The sequence below is a fragment of the Ovis aries genome, chromosome 8 (genome assembly GCF_016772045.2).
Source record: "Ovis aries strain OAR_USU_Benz2616 breed Rambouillet chromosome 8, ARS-UI_Ramb_v3.0, whole genome shotgun sequence".
In the NCBI taxonomy this organism is placed as follows: Eukaryota; Metazoa; Chordata; class Mammalia; order Artiodactyla; family Bovidae; genus Ovis; species Ovis aries.
Window position 1 is genome coordinate 74,388,760 of NC_056061.1, and position 26,170 is coordinate 74,414,929.

The window sequence follows — 26,170 nt, forward strand, 5'->3', positions numbered from 1 at the left end:
GATAGAGCAGGACCAGGAGATTGGAAGAGAAGCAGAGGAGTGATGGGGCATTGGGACAGGTTGTCTAGACCAGACACTGACCTCCCCTGCTGGGGGTAGGACTTCCCACCCTGCAGGGAGGGTGATGTGTCAGGGCAAAGCAATGAATTCTCCAGCAGATTCTGGCAGTTTGGCTTCCAAGGATAAATCCTCTTCTTTTGACTCAGAGAACAGAAATTGAACAGTGGTTCATCTTGGAGGCAGACACTGGACAATCAGAGAGCTGTGACTGAGTTCCTCATGAGAATCCCAAATGGAGACTGTAAGGGCTGGCTTGAGCAAGTTTTCGTTCATTGGGATAAAATGCCAAAGACAATAGGTAATTAAGATGCTCAAGATGGAGTGGTGATTCTCTTGAAATGGGATAGACCTATCCCACTCTGTGTGTGTGTGTGTGTGTGTGTGTGTGTGTGTGTGTCTGTCTGTGTGTTTGGGAAAATTGTCCATGTGCCATGACTTGGTCCTGGGTGGACAATTGCCCTGGGTACCGGGAGCCAGCAGGAGGAGTCCCGCCCATGGCAAAGGTCAAGAGGTTAAGGGGTCCGACAGGCAAAAGTGAGTCTGGCCTTAAGGGAGCCTCGCTATATTTTCTTGAGCATCTACCCCCAAGACCAGAGTCTGCCTGCCTTACTGCATTATGCTTTCCACCTATTCTTCTGACATTACAGGGGGGCTAACCCCGACCACCTTTCTCTGGAAAAAGTTAACTTAGAGCTCCAGTTAACAGTCTCCTGCATATAAAAGGAGTGTTTCAGCTCAAACCCCTCTGATGGCTCTCTAACTTGCCTTACCCGGACTTTCTTTTACAACTATGCCTGTGATTGTTTACAGCCCCCAACTGTGAGAGGCATGGGAAGCCTAAAACATAGAGCCTTTCAAAGCGTTAAAAAGTTATTAAGAGTAGTGCTGGTGTAAGATTTCACTGTTGAGCCAATTCTTGTTGCTAAGTTCCCATATCTCTTATTCACTGTGCACCTGGGAGTACATTTGTTAACATAGTTAGAATGTAAGAAAAACAAAATAGTAGCCTTGAAACTAACTACATCAGACTTTTGAGCTAATTGGTTCTTTCTTTACTGTAACTTACTGCACCTTTGCTTCATGAAAATATAACTTTGTTTGATACTTTCTGAGGATGACATAGATTAAAAATATAAAGAAAAAACACTTCAAGAGAAAATAAGTTTTCTGGTTAAGCAGGCTTTGTCAAAAGAGGGTCTTAAAATGTTTCACAGGCCTCCAAGGCCAGAAGATAATGTACACAACATAATTTGTGGGAAAGGTATAATAGTCCTTTTGAAAATAAAGTTATTGGGCCTCGCTCACCGAAGCAGCTTGGTCTCCCTGTGTCAATCATTTTCTCTCTCCCCCTCTTACTCTCTCTCTCAGGCTAGTTTCCATCTGGACAGAGGTCTGCCATGGCTACTTCTTTGCCTGGGTTTCTAAGACCTGAACAGGAAGGTGCCCTGCATCTTCACTCCCTTGGGAGACCGGGAGGGCACTTGTGGCCTTATGTAGACAGTGCAAGTCCCTTGTCTTGAGACTTTATTGATTTTCTGTATAAACCAAGGAACATCAGCCTCTTTTCTTCTCTCCTCTCTTTTCATATCTACAACATTCTTTCTTTATCTATCTCTCTCTAAATCAATTGTCGACTCCGTCTCCCCTTAGAATTCCCTGGATCCACCGGGCTGGACCCTGGCACCTGGGGATGCTCTGTCATAGTCCTTTTCTCTTCCCACCTCCTGACATCTCTTCCTTACATCACAGGCCTTTGGAATATTCACTAATCAAAATAACTCAACTATGGAATCATTTTGATTCTAGAGATTTACTTCTTATTGTTCCCTCTTTCCAGAATCTTTTGTTTCTCATCTCACTTGTTCTATTTCCAGAATACCTTCATACCATCTGACATGCCAGCTTCTGGAAACACTCTACTACCTTCCTCATGAGTAACGGCATTTTCCATCACAGCAGGAGTGACTGGATATATGACCTATGCTTCCCTCATTAGGTGTTTGAGCTGTGTGGGCCCAGTCCTAACACCTGAGCCATTTTCTCACCAAACAATAGGAGTCACAGCCCTCTTACTCTACACATTCATCAACTGATGGGCAAGGCATCTATTGCCAATAAATTCTACTGTGCTGCAGCTGTGGGGAGGCAGAAGAACCTGTACCAGGACACAGGATCTGTCTCTGCCCTGGTGCAGGGCCATGGGACAGCAGGTTTTGTAAATTACCAATTATAAACAAAAGGCACTACTCTTCCAGTATTCTTGGGCTTCCCCTGTGGCTCAGCTGGTAAAGAATCCACCTGCAATGTAGGAGAACTAGGTTTGATCCCTGGATTGGGAACATCACCTGGAGAAGGGAAAGGCTACCCACTCCAGTATTCTGGCCTGGAGAATTCCATGGACTGTATAATCCATGGGGTCGCAAAGAGTCAGACATGACTGAGCAACTCTCACTTTCTCGTCACTGATTCACTTTAATCTCTATTCAGGAGGGGGCCTGTATGGTTTGGGGACACAGGGGCGCTGGGAGAAGGACAGCATGCAGGCTTGGGTGGGTCACCAGCTTGGTGGGTTCAGGTGATCAATGTGTCAGGGCCTTATGCATAGGTCTGGGGAACAAGGGCCTGGGTTTAATCCTTGGAAAGAGGCAACATGGGGGACCTGGTAGCCTCAGTGGAGGAGGATGGTGAAGAGGCAAGTGACTGGGAGAGCAGGAGAAAGACAGAAGGACAGTGTTAGAGTCCTGGTCAGGACAGCCAGGTGGGGGAAGACGAGCCTCTCCTGACACCTAGACGGTCCTGGCCAACCCTACCTTGTGCATGCTCCTGGCACCCGGACAAATTGCAGAGCCCATATGGGAGTGAAATCAACTGGGAGGTGATTTTAATGGGTGTCCGCAACAGAGCATACTTCCAAGAACCTGATTGTTCTTGCTACTTCCTTAAAATCCTGCTTGCATCTATAAATAGGAAACCCAGCCTCACTCAGTGACAAGACATGAAAGGGGCACTGCCCGCGCTGAAGACTCCGCATGCCCCTCCTAGTTCAGGGCTCAGTCACCCCCTGAAGCCAGCAAAGGCCAGGACCCCCATGATAACAGAGATGGAGCCCTCTGTCACAGACATTGATGTCACTGGCAGTCTCCTGGAGTGAAAAAAAATGTCCAAAGACAAGGACCCACTTCCAAAGAATTAAGAGGGCTTGTCAGTCCCAACAGGTGATGAGCTCACTCTTCATCACCGGATAGATAGCCCAAAGAAGTGAATTCAGAGATGCTGAAATCTTGGTTAGAGGCAGCACAAAAGACTGACTGAATGAGACAAACGTGAGGGGGGAAAATCCTCCACAAAGGCTCTGTTACGGGAACCACTGACCAAAACCACGGGCCCTAGCCAGGCCTGATACAGACCATTTGCATGAATTGGCTTACAACCAGAAGTCCTGGTGAGGAATGCAGCACTTACAAGATACCATCAACCAGAAGAACTGGGGGAAGGTCCAAAGGGGAGAGGAGACGACAGTCCATATGTCCTACCAGCTTGCCAGAATCCTCCCTGGAATCCGTCTTGGCTGAGAGATGCCTGCACCTCCAGAAAGGATCCTAAGACCAAAGATGGATCAAGCAAGATGACTGGCCAGAGACAATTTCCAGAGGCCTGGAAAATAACCCCATCACCATAAAATCCAAGACCGTGAGCCACATAGCAGAGCAGTTCTCCTGGGTTCCCTTACGCTGTTTCTCTCCACCTGGGCGCCCCTTCCCAATGAAGTCTGTTGCTTTGTCAGTGCCTGTACCTGCTCAGAAAATTCATTTCCAAATGTTAGACAAGAGCCCACTCTTGTTCCTGGGAAGGGCTCCCCCTTCCTGCGACAAAGGGCAACTCTGGTGGGATTTCTTCAATACAGCTGACCTCTCAGGTACTCAGGGACCAGCTCGTCTGCTGACCAATCAGACCCAGTGGTAGAAACAGGGACTCTTTTGTCCCTGTTCTCCTCCTGACAAAGACAACTGGCTAGTGCCCCGACTGGGTAAGAAACAAGAGAATTTACTGACCTTTTTCCCCTTTCTTCTGTTCAGTCCCTCCTTTTGTGTACTTTTTCTTCTGTCCAGGTCCCGAATGCAGGAGTCCTCAGCCTGAACTGAGGGTCGGAGCCTGATCATCTCCAGTGAGCAGAGAACTCGTATTCTGGTCTATTGTCTGGTTTCTGGAGGGCTGAGTTCTAGTCCTCCTTGCCTGGAAGCCAAGGGAAAAGTCCTGCAATGCCTGGTGGCAGGTGATGTCCACAAGGCTCCCTTTAGTCCCCCCTCCTTCCCCTCTTCTTTCAACCTGGCCTCCTTTCCTCCCTTTGCAACATTTCAAGACCTGAGCTATTTCAGTTTACTCAGTACTTGGAGCTGAAGTTCTGGGTCTCTGAAGGAGGTTTTCGGAAAGACTGAAGCCTTTCATTTAAAGGGGCAACCAATTAGGGTGGCTGGGCCTAAGTGTATAGCTTGTGTTCTGTGTTATGATATGTGGTGGCCGTTCTGCCTTCTGAAATTAGAAATTCTGGTTCTGTTGCACTGTGGAGGTATCTTGAGTGAATGCTATCTGACTGCAAAGATTCTAGCTATGAGCCCATGATTCTGGAGGGAAGGGCTGGGGCACAGCAACTGGCAATCAGGAGCCAGAGGGTCTTTTAGGACAAGCCTGGCCAAGCTGGTTTGACCCGGCACAAGGGGCGGGCCCCAGAGGGGTGCGGCTGGAAAGGAGCAGGCAGAAAAGAAAGCAACCAGAGCCAGCTAGGTCTCAGATAATCCCCACTTCGGACAGGCAACCAGGCAACCTCGCATTCCTGTGGAATTGGGATGGGGTGACAATGGCCTAGATGGGGGGTTCCAAGCCCCGTCTTTGCTTTTTGCTTCTACTTCCGTTTTACCTGTTCATCGTGATGCCAGGCGGTGAGTTCAGGGATGAATCTTCTCGGTTGTGGGTGGAGGGGGTGGAGGGAATGACTTAACCCGGGAAGGGGATGGGAGTATCCTAGGGGGTTAGGGGAACTTTGCGCTGTGTGACCCTCGCCCTCCTCTGTCCCTTCCCATGGCCCCTTTGCTCCTGGGGTGGGGGGCTTCCCTGGGCTGGTTACGCACCCTCTGTGCCAGAAAAGAGGTGACTTTGGTGAAATAGTGGTGCCGGGAGTTTCCGAGGAGAAGTTGGTAGAAAAGGTGGCGAGAAAGCAGCAGGAAATGCTGCCCTCAAGACCCAGGCCTGCCCTTGCCAAGTGGGAGCCCTGGAGCCAGGAGGTTTGGGACAGGTGGCCGTCCCCAGAAAAAGAGACCTAGATATCTCCTCGAAAAGCACGCCCTCCCCCCCCACCCCATCTGCTCACACAAACCCTTCAGATCCGTGCTGCTCTCTGTCCTTGAAAGACCAGCGCTGTGTGATAAATTTCACCTGCAAAACGCTCCGGGCTGCAGGGAAGGCAGGGTCGAGCTTGAGAGCGCGGAAGTGGCGGCCGCGCTCAGGTCTGTGAACGGCTGGGGCTGGCTGCCACGTGCTAGGACTAGATGTGCTGGGCAGCAGCCCAAGCTCGGGTCTTTGAAGGGCTCAGGGCGGCGGTGGCGACTGCCCGCGGCCCAGATTCTCCTGGGCGGCGGAGGCGCGGTCCCGAGCTGGACGGATCTGCGCGGGCTTCTCCCGGGGCCGCGCCTCCTGCGGGCTGTGGATGCCGCCAGTGCTGCTCTTGCTGGCTCTGCTGCGCTCGCACCAGCCCCGCGACGCCCCGCATCCCGTCCCCCGCCCCTCCAACTCCCCGCGCCCTGCCACCAGCAGCCGGGGTCTGGGGAGGTGGTTGGGGGAAGGGGCAGGGGGAGGGAGGTCAGCGCGAGCCTCTACCTGAGCGAGAACCCGGTGTGTTGGCTCTTGGGTTTTGATGCATAACTTCATTATGTGAGAAATGACCTTATTCCGGTAAAGAATCTGCCTGCGATGCAGGAGGCCCAGGTTCGATTCCTGAGTTGGGAGGATCCCCTGGAGAAGGGAATGGCAACCCACTCCAGTCTTCTTGCCTGGAGAATCCCATAGACAGAAGAGCCTGGCGGGCTACAGTTCATGGGGTCGCAGAGTCCGACAGGACTGAGCGATTAACACTAATCCTTTAATCTGTTAATACTCAGCGAGACAAATTCCCTGCCCTTCACTTGGCTTGCAGAGTTTGAACATAAAGCAGGTTTCCAAGTAAACAATTTTGTGGGAATTCCCTCTTCAACGTTTCTACTTGGAGGAAGTGGCCACGCATTGTATCTCTGTTTCAGACTGAGTTTTCCTGTTCTGGCAAAGTAGATTCTGAGGTTATAAGAATCTTCTAATCTTCCAATGCGGATCCACTTGACAGTAGTCTTCAAAATGCTTTACAGTCTTAACGTTGAAATGACAAAAAATGTGCCACAAAAAATTTGAAGAAGACTTCAGTTTTGTACAGAATCACTAGCAGAACTATTTATGATCCTGTTTGCAGCTCCAACCCCTTCTACATGTGTGTTTTATATCAGTGCAAGCGTTTACTCTGCAGTAATATTTTGAAATATTAGCTGTTTTCACCTTGATAGTATGAAAATGATGGAACTGGATGGCAGCATCAGTGCCCAGTAGTTCCCAAGGGCTGTCTCAGACATGTGCAGATGACTCAGTATCTGAGAGGCGGCACACCCAACAGTGCAACTCCTATCTCCAGTTATTTTACCCTTGGGATAGAGGAGTGGGAGTTGAAAAGTGTCACTTTTTGGAGACAAAAGCTAAGGTGAAGGATATTGAGATATCCAGAGAGATCAGTTTTTATCAGTTCAGTCGCTCAATCATGTCCGACTCTTTGTGACCCCATGAACCGAAGCATGCCAGGCCTCCCTGTCCATCACCAATTCCTGGAGTCCATCCAAACCCATGTCCATTGAGTCAGTGATACCATCCAACCATCTCATCCTCTGTCATCCCCTTCTCCTCCCACCTTCATTCTTTCCCAGCATCAGGGTCTTTTCCAATGAGTCAGCTCTTTGCATCAGGTGGCCAAAGGATTGGAGTTTCAGCTTCAACATCAGTCCTTCTAGTGAACACCCAAGACTCGTCTCCTTTAGAATGGACTGGTTGGATCTCCTTGCAGTCCAAAGGATTCTCAAGAGTCTTCACCACAGTTCAAAAGCAGCAATTCTTCAGCTCTCAGCTTTCTTTATAGTCCAACTCTCACATCCATACATGACCACTGGAAAAACCATAGCCTTAGACTAGATGGACCTTTGTTGACAAAGTAATGTCTCTGCTTTTGCTGTCTAGGTTGGTCATAACTTTCCTTAGGAGTAAGCGTCTTTGAATTTCATGGCTGCAGTCACCATCTGCAGTGATTTTGGAGCCCAGAAAAATAAAGTCAGCCACTGTTTCCACTGTTTCCCCATCTATTTCCCATGAAGTGATGAGACCAGATGCCATGATCTTCGTTTTCTGAATGTTGAGCTTTAAGCCAACTTTTTCGCTCTCCTCTTTCACTTTCATCAAGAGGCTTTTTAGCTCCTCTTCGCTTCTGCCATAAGGGTGGTGTCATCTGCATATCTGAGGTGATTGATATTTCTCCTGGCAATCTTGATTCCAGCTTATGCTTCTTCCAGCCCAGCGTTTCTCATGATGTACTCTGCAGATAAGTTAAATAAGCAGGGTGACAATATACAGCCTTGACGGACTTTTCCTATCTGGAACAAGATTGTTGTTTCATGTCCAGTTCTAACTGTTGTTTCCTGACCTGCATACAGGTTTCTTAAGAGGCAGGTCAGGTGGTCTGGTATTCCAATCTCCTTCAGAATTTTCCACAGTTGATTGTGATCCACACAGTCAAAGTCTTTGGCATAGTCAATAAAGCAGAAATAGATGTTTTTCTGCAACTCTCTTGCTTTTTTGATGATCCAGCAGATGTTGGGAATTTGATCTCTGGCTCCTATGCCTTTTCTAAAACCAGCTTGAACATCTGGAAGTTCACGGTTCACGTATCCAGGGAGAGGATAACTCTAAAAGATGTACTTTGGGGTGTATTTTTCATGAGGTTTTAGTAGATGAAAAATATCCAAATAAAGAGAAACAGTTAAAGAGCAAGCTTCTGGGTGGAAAACGAACAACTTAGGCTGCTTACACTATGTCTGAAATGAATGAGCTGTCGGAGCTCTATGAAGAGAGCAATGACCTGCAGATGGATGTGATGCCTAGTGAGAGTCACCTTCCGCATATCAAGGTAGGTGGCGGGAGCCCGGAGCTATCCCAGAACCCCTCCCGCGCGGCCGGTGCCCAGCCACAGCTGGAGGAGGAAGGCCCCACGGAGGAGGAGGCGGCCCAGCCAATGGCCCCAGAGGGGCCCCAGCGCTGAGGAGCAGCCAGGCCAGATCTCGGGCCCTGAATTCGAGAGCGAGAGCAAGGGCTAGGGCGAGGAATTCGATGACTGGGAGGATGACTATGACTCTCCGGAAGAGGAGCCGCTCAGCGGTGAGGGCTACAGAGTATCAGCGGCCCTTGAAGAAGCCACCAGGATGTTTCTGAGAACCTCCAGAACCAGAGAAGCAGCTCTGGATGACACGTTTCAGATGCATTCTGAGAAGACCCTGTTAGATCAGCTGGCTTTTATCGGAGAGTTTTCACTTATGGTTGTCAGTCGTCTGACTGAAGAACTCGGCTGTGATGAGATCATTGATAGTAGTTGAGTGCTCTTAAGAGAGGAGGAAGCTGCTTGAGGAGAGACCCAGCATTCCACTGTCTTTGGGGTTCATTCCAAATAGTTCTGTGCCAATGAAAAGCTTGATCCTCCCCCCCCCCAACCACTCCCCACTCTCCCACTTCAAAAAAAAAAAAAAGCAGAGTAGAAAAAGGTAGTGACTGCACAGTTGTGAAAAAGGAGAAAAATTGTTAAAGCAAAGTATCTTAGTACTGTCGAAACCTGTTTTCAACAATGTCCAGAGACACTTATGGCTTTGACTTTGTTGTTTATTCAGATTAATTTCCTCTTATTGGGGAAGATAATCTTCCATGTTTCACTGTAAGAAATGGCTTTGCAAGTTACGACCAAGATAGACTGCCAGTCAAGAGCCCACTGATGATAATTATATGAGGGAAAACAAGACCAATTTATCCACCTTAGGACATAAGTTTTGAGTTATTTGGACTGAAAGCATATTGAGAAAACTTTAAAGATTCAACTTTGTGAGCTATCCAAGCTGTGGTTATCAAAGGCTAAATTTTGGTGTAAAATAAATCTACCCAGTGTTCTTCAGGATCTCAAAGGATAATCTAGTCCCCAAAGAGGTATGTGTCATGTGTGCTATATCTTAAAATGTGTTTCCAAGAACAACTGAGATTTTGTTTGTATGTTTATCTTGATCATTTTTAAAGCTACTGTAATCTTTAATTCAAGAAAATTAGTTGCCTTGAACATTTTTAAAAGGCAAAAGTTAAGACGTCCTTAATAAAGTTTCAAATTTAGACTGTAAAATGTACATGAAGGTACAAAGAATACAAACTCTTTCAAACATCAGTATATACTAGGGAATTTTCTGTTTCTCTTGCTCTCTTTTTTCATTTAACTTTACAGGCAAAAGACTGGTTGAATTTCATAATGTAAGAAATGTTAAGTGAAAATTGTCCAGTAAAAGGAAAGCCCTGCATCTAAAAAAAGACATTATGAACAACCCTTAAAAGTTTTAAATCTTCCCAGAAATCCACCTCAGTATTTGAAGTTTCCCTCTGTCTCCTCCTCTAACTACGCTTGTTTTTGGTTATGCACCAGCATTCAAGATAATAAAAATTTCTTGTTCTGTGCAAAAAAAAAAAAAAAAATCAAGCTTCTGAAATTCAGGTGGCAGTGATGCTCACTGAAAGTTGAAGGCTTCATCACAGAAATCTTCCTGATACCCATATGTATATAGAAGGAGAAAAGCCCATGGTGGATTGCCTTACATGAATTGGGAGAATCTTAAATTGTTTTTATGGCAGCACAAGTTAGTAGAGGCCACAGGGAATTTCTCAACAAGACCTGGTCCACAGGTCTGTTGACATTGCCTGTGGGATTAGCTACCTGGTCAGAAGGGATGTCATCCACAAACACCAGTCTGCTAGGAGCTGTGTCATTGATGACAGCTTCAAGTTAAGAGTACAGACAACCCCTCTCCAGAGTCTTGTTCCCCATGGGATCTCACTCTCTGGGGAACAACGAAAACAATGGATCAATGGATAGCCCCTGAAAGTCTAGTTAATAATGAGTTCTCTGGACTTCCCTGGTGATCCAGTTGCTAAGGGTCCAGCATTCCCAATGCAGGGGCCCAGGTTCAATCCCTGGTTGGGGAACCAGATCCTACTTGCACATCTAAGAAGGCAGCATCCTGCAACAAAGGGATCCCACATGATCATGACTTTGTGCCAAACGCTCTACTTGGACATCTACCCGTTTGAGATGGGCACGTACCTGAAAGGGGTTACCAAATAGCCCAGCCCATCAGCTGTCCTGATGAACCATTTGCTGTGATGGCTTGTGCTGGGCCTTCAATCTGGAGAAGAGGCCCAGTTCCAGGTCTTGTTGAGAAATTATAATAGTTATATATTGTTACAAAACAAATTATGCCCCAAACTAAATGGCTTGCATAACAGTAAACAGTGGTTTCTGTTTCTTTGGGACTGGTTCAGCTTGGAAAAGACCCTGATGCTGGGAAAGGTTGAGGGCAGGAGGAGAAGGGGGCGACAGAGGATGAGATGGTTGGATGGCATCACTGACTCAGTGGAGATGAGTTTGTGTAAACTCTAGGAGTTGGTGATAGACAGGGAGGCTTGGCATGCTGCGGTCCATGGGGTTGCAAAGAGTCAGACATGACTGAGTGACTGAACTGAACGGATACTACTGTGAGATACAGAGTCAGGTCAGAAGTATGAATGTGGAAATCCCTACTATGGTAGCCCTCATCCAATGGTGTTTTACTAACTACAAAGATTGTCCATTCATGTCAGAAATCCAGGCCACGTGAAATGAGTGTGGTGTGGATCTGTGGACCCAGGGATAAGCACTGCTAGCAGGGCCTGGCAGAGCTGTCCACTGACTGCCTGGAGCCCCGAGCTGCACTTCAGAAACAGGGAGGCCATGACGATACTGCAGTCCCTGTGCATAATGCTAGTAACATGCTAGGTCCAACATGAATGTGGGAGTTGTTTCTGCTCCTTCAGGTTCACTTACCTGAGTCCACAGTCACGTGGCTCATTGGGAAAGAAGGAAAGGACTTCTCTGCTTACTGTGGTGATGAAAGGGCACTCCTCACTGGAACGTGGCTTCCTTCTCTGGGGATGCATTCTGAAAAGGGGCTCCATTCTATAAATGAAATGTTCCTCAGAAGCAGCCCCCACATGCTATCCATCTCTGGCAGGACACTGGGTTCGATTCTGAAAGTCCTCTTCCATCTAGGCTTTTCCTGCAGAGCCGTCTGGCATGTATCCAGAAAGGCTGTGTGTTAGCCGATCCTGGGTACTGACCTGGTGGGCAAGGGCACACATCCAGGATGCGCAATTTCTGCCCAGCAGGGGACTTCTCCTTCTCCACAAGGAAGGGAGGGGCACTGGCTCTATGGAGTGTTGGGGATGGAGCAGGAGGGACCATGCTTGCTCTGCCAGGCCAGCCCTGTACCTTCACTCTGCTCTCACATAACTGAGGGGAGGAGGCCTATGGGCCTTTTTCTGCAACCCTGCCCTCACCTGCCTTTTGCCTTCACAGATGCTCACTCTCTTTGCTATAACTTTACCGTCGATTCTCAGCCCAGACCTGGACAACCAAGGTGTGTGGTTCAAAGCCAGGTGGATGGAAATGTTTTTCTCTTCTGTGACTGTGGTCGTGCTAAGATCCAATTCACAAGTCCATTGCGGGAGGAGGTGAAAACGACAAAGGCCTGGGAAACACAGACTGAAACACTCAGAGACGTCGGGGACTTGCTCAGGGAGCAGCTGCCTGATGTTACGTCAGAGAAACACAAGGTCACAGGTGAGTTAGAAAGTCCAAGTGCAGAAGGAGCAGGCAAGGGGCTTAAACTCATTCATTGTTTCTGGGTAAAAAATAAAATGGAGGATATTGGTCCTTCCCTAGTAGTCCAGTGGAAGGAGCAGGCCTTGGAGGAGAGAACAGGGCCAGATTAGCTGGGCTCAGGGGAGGCGGACCCAGGTGGGGCAAAGAATCTGTCAAGCCCAGAGGCTGAGCTCTTTGCCACGGCGGGGGGCAGACCCTCTCACCTTGCAGGGCAGGATGACATGTCGGTGTGAAGAGGATGGACACATCAGTGGATCCTGGCAGTTTGGCTTCAGTGGACAAATGTGCCTCCTCTTTGACTCAGAGAATGGACACTGGACCGTGGTTCATTCTGGAGGGAGACGGATGAGAGAGAAGTGGGAGAAGGACAGGGCTGTGAGCAACTTCTTCAAAAAGGTCTCCATGGGAGACTGTCGGGCCTGGCTTCGGGATTTCTTGGTGCACTGGGAGGAAATGTCGACAACCACAGGTAAGTGAGACTAGAAGAAAGAAGTGGTAATCCACTCAAAGGGACATGGACCCACCCCTCTGTGTGTGTGTGTGTGTGAAAGTGACCTATTCAAGGTGAGTAGTTCCTGGGAGATCAATGGCCCTGGGGATGCTCTGTGATCCTCTTTCCTCTTCCATCTCCTGACATCTCTCCCTCATAGCACAGGTGTTTGAACCATTGTACATGGATTCTTGCTGACCCCTAAATATGAGGCACCACTCTGATTCTAGAGATCTCCTTCTTACTGACACTCTCTCTACAACCTTTTAAAGATATCAGCTATTCTAGTTCTGGAAATCTGTCGATGCCACCTCAAACATCAGCTCCTGAGAGGACTTAATCTGTTCCCATCCTCGTTCACCTCATCTGATGTCACGCAGGACTGAGGGGCTATGTGGGGACCCTTGCTCGCCCATTCACTGTCTGAGCTCTGTGGAGAAGGGGCTCCTCCCTTCCCCCATCTCACCTCAGGACCTGTCACAGGGGCTGCCATATGGTTGGTTCAAATGACTGCATGACACGAGACAGACTTGTGAACATAGCAGGGGAAGGACAGGGTAGGACGAATTGAGACGGTAGCAGTGACATATATACGTACTATGGTGCAGAAAATAGCTAACCGGTGGGAAGATGCTATATAACACAGGGAGCCCAGCCTGGTGCTCTGTGATGACCTAGAGGGGGGGGATGGAAGCAGGAAAGAAGGTTCAGGATGGAAGGGATATATGTATCTAATTATGGCTGATTTGCATTGTCCTATAACAGAAACCAACACAGCATTGTAAAGAAACTATGCACTAATGACTCCATAGTAGGGTACCTGGGTCCAGGGGGGCTGAGGCGGCATCTGCTTAGTTTAGGGGTCGGGACAAGGGCTTCACTCTCACTTTCCTTACAGCATCACCAACTGAAGCTCCCCTCACAGTCAACTCCACGGCCACAGCCATCAAGCACACCACCTGGATCCTCCCCGTGCTCCTCACCAGTTTCATCATAACTGTCTTCCTGAGCTGAGTCCTTTCCAGGAGCAGGTACTGAGGGCAGAATTCAGAGGGAAGGCAGGGGCACAGGGCCTGGTGTGAGGCCGGGGAAGGTGAATCCCAGCCAACCCCTGCCCTTCAATGAACCTCCTCGTCCTGGAAATGAGCAGGTGAATAAGACCCCATATCACCTGAGAGCAAGAACTGCAGACCCAACTCCAAAGGCCTGTTCTCACAGGAAGTGGCCTGGATCAAGCAGACAAGGCAGGAGCCCCACAGCAGAGACTGGAAAAAGGGCTGAGGCCAGGCCTGTGCTCCTGGAGCAGCAGCAGTTCTGACTCAGCCTGTGGCCTGCACATCATCAGCCTCCCGGGGACCCAGAGCCTCCATCACTGAGCGGCCCTGCCTTGAGCAGAGGTGCCTGGGGATGGGTGGGCCTGAGCTGGGGTGGAGGCGCCCAGCTGGGCGGACTATGAAGAGATGGGGGGCAGGGACCCTGGTCCTGAGAGCTGTGTGTGCTGCTGTCTCTGAGGCTGGGAGGAAGGGAAGGAAGGAGGTTTGCCTGGAGCCCCTCAAGACTGTCAGGAAGCAAGACCCCTCCTCCCCGGACCTGCCCCTGAGGGAGGATCAGGACAGGAGTAAAGGGAGCAGATTGATTCCTTACTGGCTTCAGTCCTGAGCCTAAGCAGGTGATCTGTGTGTCAGGGAAAGGTTCTCATGCACAGACCTGGGGGACAGAGGCGTGGGTTTAATCCCTGGGAAGAGGCAACATGGGGGACCTGGTAGCCTCAGTGGAGGAGGCTGGTAAAGAGGTAAGTGACTGGGAGAGCAGGAGAAAGATGGAAGGACAGCGTTAGAGCCCTAGTCAGGACAGCCAGGTGGGGAAGATGGGCCTCTCTGGACACCTGGACAGCCCTGGCCACCCCTACCCATGCATGTTCCTGGCACCTGGACACAGTGCAGACCCCAGATGGGAGTGGAATCAACCAGGAGGTGATTTTAATGGGTGTCAGCAATAGAACATACTTCCAAAAACAGTGGTCATGATGAAATTATCCGAACGCTTTGTGTTTCTTTCTTAAACTTCTGCACGCGTAGTTTCCACATATGTCAATAGGAAACCCAGCTTCACTGAATGAGAAGACATGAATTGGGCACTGCCTGTGCTGAGGCCTCAGCACACTCCTAGTTCAGGGCTCAGTCACCCCTGAAGTCAGCAAAGGCCAGGAACCCCATGATAACAGAGAGATGGAGCCCTCTGTCACAGGCATTGACCTCTCTAGGTCATTCACAATCTCTTTGGATGGAAATAATGACCAAAGACAAGGACCCATTTACCAAGAATTAGGGGGCCTTGTCAGTCTCAACAGGTGATAGATGGCTTCACTCTTCATCGCCAGATAGATAGCCCTGAGATGAGAATTCTGAGATAGTAAAACGCTGGTTGGAGGTTGTACAAAAGGAAACGAATGAAACGAACACCAAGGGAAGAAAGGTCTTTCATAGTGGTTACGAGTGTCATTTGGAGAACAAGAACACTTAAGACGTCTCCAGGTGACAGCTCTGGATCCCAGTCTCCCTGCCAAACTTGGAAATAGACATTCCAAGCTGAGTCCTCAAACTTTTTCTAAAGAGCAATTACATTGGTCCACAAAATGTCTTGGGCTCCCCTGGAACAGAAACAACTAGAGAACATATTGTTGATGACCCTGCAGGTAATGGCTGTCTTCTATCCCTTTCATGTTACTGTTCAGTCATGTCTGACTCCTGCGACCTCACAGAATGCAGGATACTAGGCTTCCCTGTATTTCACTATCTCCCAGAGTTTAGTCAAACAGTCAATCCTAAAGGAAATCAGTCCTGAACATTCATTAGGCTGATGCTAAAGCTGAAGCTCCAATACTTTGGGCATTTGATGCAAAGTACTGACCCATTGGAAAAGACTCTGATCCTGGAAAGACTGAAGGCAGAAAGAGAAGGGGACAACAGAGGATGAGTTGGTTGGATGGCTTCACCGACTCAATAGACATGAGTTTGAGCAAGCTTTGGGAGTTTGTGATGGACAGGGAAGCCTGGCGTGCTGCAGTTCATGGGGTCTCAAAGAGTGGGACATGACTGAGTGACTGAAGTGAACTGAACTGAACTCACCTCTGGCCATGTTTTTCTCCAGTATAACATCAGGCAATTGCCCCTTGAGGAAGTCCCCATTGTCTCTCAGTGTTTCTCTCTGTGTTTCCCAAGTATTCATAGTTTTCACCTCCTCTCCCAATGGACTTGTGGATTAGATCATGGCGCCACCACAGTCATAGGAGAGAAAAACATTCCCATCAACCTGGCCTTGAGCCACACACCATGCCTCTCCAGGACTGGGGTGAAGATCGATGGTGAATTGTAGCAAAGAGTGAGCGTCTGTGAAGGAAAACGCAGGTGAGGGCAGGTTTTGGAGAAGAAGACCCATTACCTTCTCCCCCCACTTATGTGAGAGCAGAGGAAAGCTGCAGGGCTGGGTTGGTAGAGCAGGAAGGCCTCCCTGCCCCCCAACACCACTTACAGGCTGAGCAAGTGGAGAAACCACACAACATTATGTCTACTCTGCTCATAAGGCCCACACAGAACCCAAAGCTGCGGAAAGGAGAATTCACAATTGGTGTCACAGGACTTAGCAAGGTCAGGGTGATGCTGCTGATGTACCACTTTGATGGGTCTTGGGATTCTGGAGAAGGCCTGGCCCACAAGGCATGAAAGAGAAAATCCAGAACTTCCGAGGCAGGTGGAAGAGGAGAGGATCAAAGGCTCAGAGAAGTGAATGTGCCAGGGTGGACACGATATGAAAGGGCAGGAAAGTGTGCAGTCCCCCAGGTTCTATGGAGCCTGAGAGGAAAGAACGGATGAGAAGCATCTCCAACAGCTCAAGGGTGACTTTTGCTGAAGGTGAGGGATGGTTGCGGGACTGGTGTTCCTGTGCCTTTCCAGCAGGAGTAAGGATGGAGAAGGCGGAAGAGCTGATGCCAGGGGGAGTGCCCTATGTCAGAAACAAAGCAGATGCAGTGGCCAAGGGGACCAGAGGGCCCCACTGTAGCCAGGCCTCACTGCAGAGAGTACCATGCTGGCTCATAGCACAGGGCGATCCTAGAGGCAAACAGATGAGCAGTGAGCCCAGTTAAAAACTACATGATTCAAAGGAAAAATTATATAACAAAACAGACAAACACAAGGCTGGATGTTCAGGAAGCTGAGTGCAGACATCCCAACAAAATGTCCAAGTCCTTTGTGCAGTATCCAGCACTGAGTCAGGTCTTATATTCAGAATCCATTCCTAGAGATAGAGATGCCAGGCATCAGCAAGGAGGGCCCTCTTATCACAACAGCAAGTGCAGAAGTCCTTCTGGCCTTGGAAGCCACACGGTCATTGACTGGGGTAAGTGTACACTTGGCAGAGAAGCCACTCCCACATTCATAAGGACCTAGAGTGGGACTGTCATCATGTCCAGCAGTCTGAAACATCATCATGGCCCGCCTGTTATTACTGTGGTGCCTGAGATCTGTGTAAGGAATACACATCTGTCCCACGTCCTGCCCACAGGAGTGTCACCCATTCACTGGTCCTCATAGTGCTCATTTCACATCCACTGCATTTGCATATGAATGAAAAATCTTCACAGTTAGTAAATTACCGTGCGGTGAGGGCTACCATAGAAGCGATTTCCAAGTTCACACTCCTGACACTGACCTTCATCCCCCAATAGTACGTGTAAAGAATATCATATCCTGGAGAAAATGACAGAGTACCAACCTACAACCCTCCAGGGCTGCAGGAGTGTCATCCCTATCCTATCTCCATTTAATTCCCAGTGGGCCCCATAGATTTCTATAATTGTACATATGACATATTTCAGGCTTTGCAGACCATGGTTTTCTGTTACAACTGCTGTCCTAGCACAAAAGCAGTCACGGACGATTGGTGACTGATGACCTGCTCTTTGGGCAGATGACTCAGCAGAATCTGTGACGTCAGAGGTATCTGTCTGTGGTCAGAAAGATGCTATGTGCTGAACATGACATTTTACTTGGAAGTTCACAACACAGACCCTTTATGTCCTGAAGCAAGGCCATGAGATTTGCAATGGGGAATACTACACCATTTAAATGTGGCTCCTGGTATGGTCCTGGGGGCTGGTGGAGGTGAGGCCACTGGTCACGAAATGTCAACGTTGTCTATCATAATCTGGGCTCACCAACCCCTAATCATTAGTTCAGATAGACCAGCCATCAGAGGATTAAAGTGATATTGTGGTGTGGCATAAGAAGGGCCAGAGGCAACAAATAAGAGAGAGCAGCAGGTGGCCTAGGCCTGACATCAGAATTGTTGTAGGACCACTGTTCTCCAGGGCCTGCCCCTGTGGCTCAGCAGTAAGGAATCCACTTGCAATGTCAGAGCTGGAGTAGATGTGGGATCTGTCCCTAAGTGAGAAGATCCCGTGGAGGAGAGCATGGCAACCCACTCCAGTGTTCTTGCCTGGAGAATCTCTTGGACAGAGGACCCTCGTGGGCTATAGTCCATAGGATCATAAAGAGTTGGACATGACTGGAGTGACTTAGCATGCACACACTATTCTCTGCTCATGCCAGAGCCTTCATGCAGTGTCCCCTATATCTCCATGGACCATGGAAGCCACTCTAGAGCAGACGGGCTCAGAGGACATTAGCCCATATCTGCTGGACCCACACTCCTTTCACATTCACACCACCCAGAACATACAAGGCAGGACAGAGCAAGTTTTTGGTTCAGAAACAGGCAGCTAAGCATCCTTGCACTAGGCCCTAAGGGATGAGTCATCTGTTACTGTTACTATTACTATTACTATTACAGGGCAGTCACATTTTTTTTTTTTAGGTCATCTTTGCCTGCTCTTGTAGCACAAATGTGGAGATGTATAATGCACACAGACACCAAATGGCCTGTCGAGACCAACAGTGTTACTCTCTGTCTTTTAAAGAAAAGGTTCGCCAACTCCTGCCTTAAATAATAGCTATTATAGGCCACTGTCTTCATAGTCTCAGGGAATATGAATGTGGGACCGAAGGGTAGAAGCGGGGCTGCCCGTCCTGACCCTCATGCCCTGTGTCACACACTTTGGGAAGCTCTTCTCCCATCTCTCCTGCTTTATGTCCTGGGGGCCAGGCTGGGAGGCTTCTGCTGGGGTGAATTCTTAGGCAAGTGGATAGGGTGCCAGTTGACAGAGGGCACCTTAGGATCCCTTCACAGATGGGAAGTTCCTGGAGGCCCTGAGCTTCTTGGGATGGGAACGGATATGGAAAAAATAGTGTTGTAACCAAGCAGGACTCTAAGGAGCCTTCTTAGGTAGACTCCAGCCATCTCCCTGCCCCCACCTCCTGCACCGCCCCCCCCCCCCCAAGTGACAGATTCCACCTAGACCTTTGCCCATCTCCCTCCCCGCCCCCTGCCGCCCCTGGCCGCCCAACTGGTCAGACTCCACCCAGCCTTCACCAGCGGCCCCCACCTGTCCTGTATTAGCTCCAGTGGCTCCAAATTCCCAAGAGGCGGCCCGCGGATTGGAGCAGCATTTCTTGCTGCTGCCCGGGCTCCCATTTCTCCCAGCTTCCAGTCCCTTTATGCTGTGATTCCTTTTTCACCCAGATCCTGTCTTTTATATGCTAGGGCGGGGAGGGGTGCCGGGGCGGGGGACGAGGGAGGCCAACAAGCTGGGGAGTGGGGGCGGGGAGAAGGAGCCCAGCGGGAAAGGAGCGCGCGGAGCTCTAAAAGCAGGGAGGCAGTCCCGGCTCGACGTTCCCCAAACCCCGGCGGACACCCTCATCCCTCTTGGGGTCTTAAGGCCCCGTGTCCGCTCCCCGCAGGTTAATCCATGAACTCACCGCCTCGCGCCGGGCAGAACCGGAAAGCCACGAGGAGAAGCAGGGCAGCCCAACTAAGAGGCGCTTCGGAGTCAGTGGTCCAGCCCATCACCACGTGGAAAGTGCTTTGATCTGACTTCGCGCGGAAAGTAAAGTGAAAGTGAAATCGATCAGTCGTGTCTGACTCTTGGCGACTCCATGGACTGTAGACTACCAAGCTGCTCCGTCCCTGGGATTCTCCAGGCAAGAGTACTGGAGTGGGTTGCCATTTCCTTCTCCAGGAGATCTTCCCACTTCGCGCGGTGACCGGAGCTATTTATATGAGAGCCCGCCCCGCCCTTCCACTCTCCGCCCCGCCCTCCCGTCCACTCCCGCCACTTCCCCGCCGTGTCACTGTCCCGCCGTGTCACCTCCCCGCCCTCCTCAGGTGACCCCCGGACGGTCCAGGGGAGCCAGGCGGCTCCTTCTCCGGCTTCCGAAGCCTCGCATGGCCCCACCCAGCCGCCCCCTCCTGACTCGCTCCTTTCTCCTCCGGTCCCTCCCCGTTTCTTTTCTCCTCCGAGTCCTTCTCGCCCCTCAACCTTCCTCCCCATTCCCGCCTGCAGTCTTCCTGCGGTGGTGGTTTACTTGCTCAGTCGTGTCCGACTCTTGCGACCCCGAGGGCTGTAGCCCGCCGGGCTCCTCTGACCATGGGGATTCTCCAGGCGAGAGTACTTCAGTGGGTCGCCATGCCCTGCTCCTTGGGATCTTCCTGACCCTGGGATCGAAGCCGAATCTCCTACGTTGCAGGCAGAGGCTTTACCGACTAAGGCAGGAGGGAAGCCCTGCTTTTTTTTTTTTAAAGACTCCGGATTTCCAGGCCATCCACCACCACCCCTCAACCACCCCCCACCAAAGAATTCTGCGGATCTGTGGAAAGGGCCTGCAGACAGCCCTTAACTGCAGTGTCATCAGCAATATGTTTTCTAGTAATTTCTGCCCCAGAGTAGTCCTAGGTCTTTTGCGGGCCAAAGTAACTGCTCATTAGAAAGAGTCTGAGGACTGAGGCCAGAACCTGAATTCGCAGGTTCCCCGTGGAGACCGGGATCCAGTGCTGCCACCGGGCGCCCCCTGGCGGTTTCTTCCGGCTGCTCGTTCTACACTGGTAGCCTGTGTGATCCATTTTATTCCCCCTCATAATTTGCTTGTATGCAGCATCCAGCCAGCACTGAACATCTCACTTTCACATCTCAGGGCTATCCGCTGATGAAGAGTGAGATGATCCATCACTCTTTGGGACTGACAAGACCTCCTAATTCTTGGGAAGTGGTCTATCTATGACATAGTGATCTATCAATGACATTGAGAGGTCAACGTCTGTGACAAAGGGATCCATCTCTCTGTTATCACGGGGCTCTCGGCTTTTGCTAGCTTCAGGGGTGACTGAGCCCTGGCCTTGGAAGGTCGCGCTGACACTTCAGCACGGCCAGTATTCCGTTTCATGTCTTCTCACTGAGTGAGGCTGGCTTCCCTATTTGTAGATATGGAAATGGATGCGAGCAGAATATTAAGGAAGTAGCAAGAGCAATCAGGTGGAGTTTCATGTTCTTGGAAGGATGTTCATTGTTGACACTCATTAAAATCACCTCCCGGTTGATTTCATTCCCATCTGGGGCTACTCTGTGTCTGGGGGTGGCCAGGCCTGTCCAGAGTGGCCCGTCTTCTCCTATGTGGTTGTTCTGGCCAGGGCTCTAACGCTGTCCTTTCGTCTTTCTCCTGCTCTCCTAATCACTTGCCTCTTCACCAGCCTCCTCCACTGGGGCTATGTGGTCCCCGTGTTGCCTCTTGCCAGAGATTAAACCCAGGATCCTCTCCCCCAGGGCTATACATGAGAGTTTTCCCCTGACACATTGATCACCTGAACCCACTAAATTGGTGCCCCACCCAAGCCTGAGTCCTGTCCTCCTCCCAGCCCCCATGTGTCTCTTGTCCCCAAATTGATACACACCAGGCTCTTGGCCTCCTTAATCAGTAGAAATCAATCAGAGGCCAGACAATAGAAATAAATCAAATTTCTTAATGAAAAGAAATTGAGGCAAGGCTTTATTGGGGCCACTACTGCAGCAGAGGGGAGTGAGAACAAATGACAGTTTCCTTGGGTGCCCACTCCCCGAGGGGGTGGGGCAAGCTGGTTCCTTCTATGGGGTGAGGGGAGGGGTGTGTCCAGGGGCCAGTCAGAGGGGTGGCTAGGTGACTGGCTGAACCCTTAAGTGTTGTTGTGTTCCGGGGGCATGTGAGGCATCCTGCTTTTGCTTTGGGCTCTTCAAAAGTGGCAGTTGGGTTTTTCATCTCTTTGTATCTTTTTTCCAGAATTTGCTTCAACTACTCCAACTAAAAAACAATCTATTTTTTTAAGCCTTTTTATTTTGTATTGGGTATAGCTGGTTTACAAACAGTGTTGGGATCATTTCAGGTGAGCAGCTAAGGGACTCATCCGTATACATACATATATGCATTCTCCCTACACTCCCATCCTGACAGGGAAGTCACATAACATTGAGCAGAGTTGTGGGTTTGTTCCTTGGGCTGGGAAAATCCCCTGGAGAAGGATAGAGCAACCCACTCCAGTATTCTTGGTTGGAAAATTCCATGGACAGAGGAGCTGGCAGGCTACAGTCCATGAGGACAGAAAGAGTTGGACACACACAGAAGGAGTATACACACACTCAGACACACCATGTGCCATTCTTAAGTCCTTGATGGCTATCCATTTTCAACAGAGCAGGGTGTACATGACCTTTCCATACTCCCTAACGATCCCTTTCCCCCATCCCAGCTCCAGCAACTAGAAGTTTGTTCTCTAAGTAAGTCTCTTTCTGAGAATGCACAACATCCTTATTGCTGATATGAAGAAAGGTTTATGGGTTTGGATAGAAGGTCCAACCAAGCACAACATTTTCTGAAGCCAAAGCCTAATTGAGATCACAGCCCTAATTCTTCATTTCTATGAAGGCTGAGAGAGGTGAAAAAGTTGCAGAAGAAAAATTTAAAGATAGCAGGAGTGGTTCATGAAGTTTAAATAAAGAAGCCATCTCCATAACATACAGTGCAGAGTGTAGTAACTAGACCTGATGTAGAAGCTGCTGCAAGTTTTCCAAAAGATTTAGCCAAGATAATCTATGAAGGTGGCTCCACTGAATCAGAGATTTCCAGTGTAGACAAAATATCCATCTATTGGAAGAAGATGCCCGCCAGGACTTTGATACCTGGAGAGGAGTAGTCAATGCCTGACTTCAAAGATTCCAAGAACAGGCTGATTCTCTTGATAAGGACTAATGCAGCAGACTACTGGAAGTCAGTGGTCCATTACCACTTGGAAAATTCTAAAGCCCTTTAGAATTAGGCTGAATCTGTTCTGCCTGTTGTCCTTGGATGAAACAATGAAGCCTGGATGACAGCATACCTGTTTACAGGTATGTTTACATTGGCGCCAAGTGTTTTAAGTCCAATGTTGAGATCAATGCTCAGAAAGAAAGATTCCTTTCTAAATATTACTGCTGATTGACAAAGCATCCAAGAATGTGATGGAGAAGTACAATGAGATTCATGTTATTTTCATGGCTGCCAACACAACATCCATTCCGAAGCACATGGATCGTGGAGTAATTATAATGTTCAACTCATTATATTTAGGAAGCATATTATAGGCTATAGCTGCATAGATTCCTCTGTTGGATCTGGGCAAAGTCAACTGAAAAATTTCTGCATTGAATTCATTTAAAAAAAATGATATAGTCTTTTTAAAAAACATTTGCTAATTTATATTTTTGGTTGCAATGGTCTTAATTGAGGCATGCAAGGACTTTGTTGGGTCATGCAGGATCCTTCATCTCAGCACACAGACTCTCTAGTGGTGTTGCCTGGGTGCAGCAGTTGCGACATGTGGGCTTAGTTGTTCGGTGACATGTGGGATCTTAGGTCTCTGAACAGGTATCAAGCTATTATTCCTTGCATTGGAAGGTAGATTCTTCACCACTGGGCCACCAGGGAAGTCCCTTTACAGTGGATTCGTGATTAGAGATTCCGCTGAAAATGTGAATCATGGGAATAGGTTGAAATATCAACATTAATGTGAGTATGGGAGAAGTCGACTTCTCCCTTCACAGATGACTTTGAGGGGTTCAACAATTCAGTGGAGAAACTAAGTGCAGATGTAGTGCAAATAACAAGGAAGCTACAGTTAGAAGTGGAGCCTGAAGATGTGGCTGAATTGTGGCAATTGCATCATAAAGGTGCATCATAAATGAAGGAGGGTTCATTCTTATGCATGAGTAAAGAAATTGGTTTCTTGAGACAGAAACTGCTCTTGGTGAAGAAGCTGTGTAGTTTATGGAAATGACAGCAAAGGATTTAGAATATAACATAAACTTAGTTGAAATAAGCAGCAGCAGACTGCAGAGGATGAACTTCAATTTTCAAAGAACTTCTCCTGTGGGTAAAAACACTGTTAAAGGGCACTGCATGCTCCAGAGAAACCTGTGAAAGGAAGAGTCAAAGGATGTGGCAAACTTCATTGTTGTCTTCTTTTCAGATATTGCCCTACCCACCCCAACCTTCAGCAGCCACCATCCTGATCAGTCAGCAGACATAGACACTGAGGCAAGACCCTCCACCAGCAAAAAGATTTTGACTTGTGAAGACAGAGATGATGCTCAAACTACTTTATTTTAGAAACAAAGTGTTGTTAATGAAATTCTGTATATTATTTATTTAGTTGTAAAGCTATTGCACACTTAACAGATGTCGGACAGTGTCAGTTAACTATATACAAAGTGGGAAATGAAAAATTTGTGTGACTCACTTTATTATGATATTCAACTTACTGCCCTGGTCTTGAAAACAGCCTGGACTATCTCTGAGATTTTGCTGTATCTACACAGCTTTTGGTCTACATTTTCCATCTGGAACTAACATTGGGTTGGTTGTGTAGTAAGATGGACAAATGATCTACTGTTGAGATACAGTGAAATATACATCTCAAGACAGGATTCAGTTTTACTCCTACAAACAATGTACGAGAACTCCTGTTATTGCATTTCCTATACCACTTGATCCAGATTTATTTTAAAGGCTGTCAGTTATATGAATATATGAGGATATCCCAGCATTTTTTTGGTCAGGTTGATTATTTGAGATATGTTCAATCTTTTCATAGTTTTATGCTTCTGTGAAGACAGACACGACCTTCTAGAACTAACACCAAAAAAGATGTCCTTTTCATCATAGGGGATTGGAATGAAAAAGTAGGAAGTCAAGAGATTCCTGGAGTAACAGGCAAGTTTGGCCCTGGAGTACAAAATGAGGCAGGAGAAGGCTATTTTGAGTTTTGTCAAGAGTACACAGTAGTCATAGCAAAAACACTCTTCCAACAAAGCAAAGAAGACTCTACACATGGACATTACCAGATGGTCAATACTGAAATCAGACAGATTATATTCCTTGTAGCCAAAGGTGGAGAACCTCTATACAGTCAGCAAAGGCAAGACCGGGAGCTGACTGTGGCTTAGATCATGAGGTCCTTATTGCAAAATTTAGACTTAAATTGAAGAAAGTAGGAAAAAAACACTAGGCCATTCAGCTATGACCTAAATCAACTCCCTTATATTATGCAGTGGAAGTGACAAATAGATTTAAGGGATTATATGTGGTACACAGAGTTCCTGAAGAACTATGGATGGAAGTTCATGACATTTTACAGCAGGTGCTGACCAAAACCATCCCCAAGAAAAAGAAATGTAAGAAGACAAAATGATTTCTGAGGAGGCCTTACAAATGGCTGAGAAAAGAAGAGACGTGAAAGGCAAAGGAGAGAAGGAAAGATATCTCCATCTGAATGCAGAAATCCCAAGAGTAGCAAAGAGAGGTAAGAAAGGCTTCCTAGATGATCAGTGCAAATAGAGGGAAACAATAGAAAGGGAAAGCCTAGAGATCTGTTCAAGAAAATTTGAGATACCAAGGGAACATTTCATGCAAAGACGGGCACAATAAAGGACAAATCAAAAGGACCTAACAGAAGCAGAAGAGATGAAAAAGGGGTGACAAATCAGACAGAAGAAGAGTACAAAAAGGTCTTAATGACCTGGATAACCACGATGGTGTGGTCACTCATTCAGAGCCAGGTATCTTGGAGTATGAAGTCAAGTGGGCCTTATGAAGAATTACTAAGAACATAGCTAGTGGAGGTGATGGAATTCCAGCTGAGCAATTTAAAATCCTAAACGGAGATATTCTCTAAGATGGTGGAGGAATAGGATGGGGAGACCACTTTCTTCCCCACAAATTCATCCAAAGAACATTTGAACGCTGAGCAAATTCCACAAAACAACTTCTAAATGCTGGGAGAGGACATCAGGCACCCGGAAAAGCAGCCCATTGTCTATGAAAGGAGGTAGGGAAAAAACTATAAAAGATAAAGAGAGACAAAAGAGGGATGGATGGAGATCCATCCCGGGAAGGGAGTCTTAAAAAAGAGAGACGTTTCCAAACACCAGGAAACACTCTCACTGGCGAATCTGTGGTGAGCCTTGGAACCTCAATGGGCAACATAACCAGGGGGAAAAATAAATAAATAATTAAAAGCTACATATTACATGCCTAAGGCAACTCCCAGCAGAGAAGCAGCGCAGGTGCTTGTATCCACCACTGGCAAACAGGGGCTGGGCAGGGAGG

The 26,170-nt window shown here is 48.3% G+C and overlaps 1 protein-coding gene and 2 pseudogenes across 1 annotated transcript; all 3 read left to right on the forward strand.

Annotated features, from left to right (window-relative positions):
• The first annotated feature begins 6,195 nt into the window (after positions 1–6,195).
• LOC105605910 (tyrosine-protein kinase RYK-like) lies at positions 6,196–7,088 on the forward strand (annotated as a pseudogene).
• A 1,017-nt stretch (positions 7,089–8,105) lies between these two features.
• LOC121820200 (EP300-interacting inhibitor of differentiation 1-like) lies at positions 8,106–10,291 on the forward strand (annotated as a pseudogene).
• Positions 10,292–11,632: 1,341 nt separating this feature from the next.
• LOC114116134 (UL16-binding protein 3-like) lies at positions 11,633–14,643 on the forward strand. Its single transcript, XM_042253609.2, has 2 exons — positions 11,633–12,076; positions 12,312–14,643. Exons 1-2 carry the CDS (start codon positions 11,680–11,682, stop codon positions 12,593–12,595), a joined length of 681 nt encoding a protein of 226 aa, XP_042109543.1. The 5' UTR covers positions 11,633–11,679; the 3' UTR covers positions 12,596–14,643.
• The last annotated feature ends 11,527 nt before the right edge of the window (positions 14,644–26,170 follow it).

What these genes read in the sequence shown, in the direction of transcription:
- LOC114116134 (XM_042253609.2), top strand. Translation starts at nt 11,680, where the DNA reads ATGGAGCAGGAGGGACCATGCTTGCTCTGCCAGGCCAGCCCTGTACCT. An exon ending in AGAGAAACACAAGGTCACAG is followed by an intron (nt 12,077 to 12,311) that starts GTGAGTTAGAAA and finishes GGCGGGGGGCAG; the next exon opens with ACCCTCTCACCTTGCAGGGC.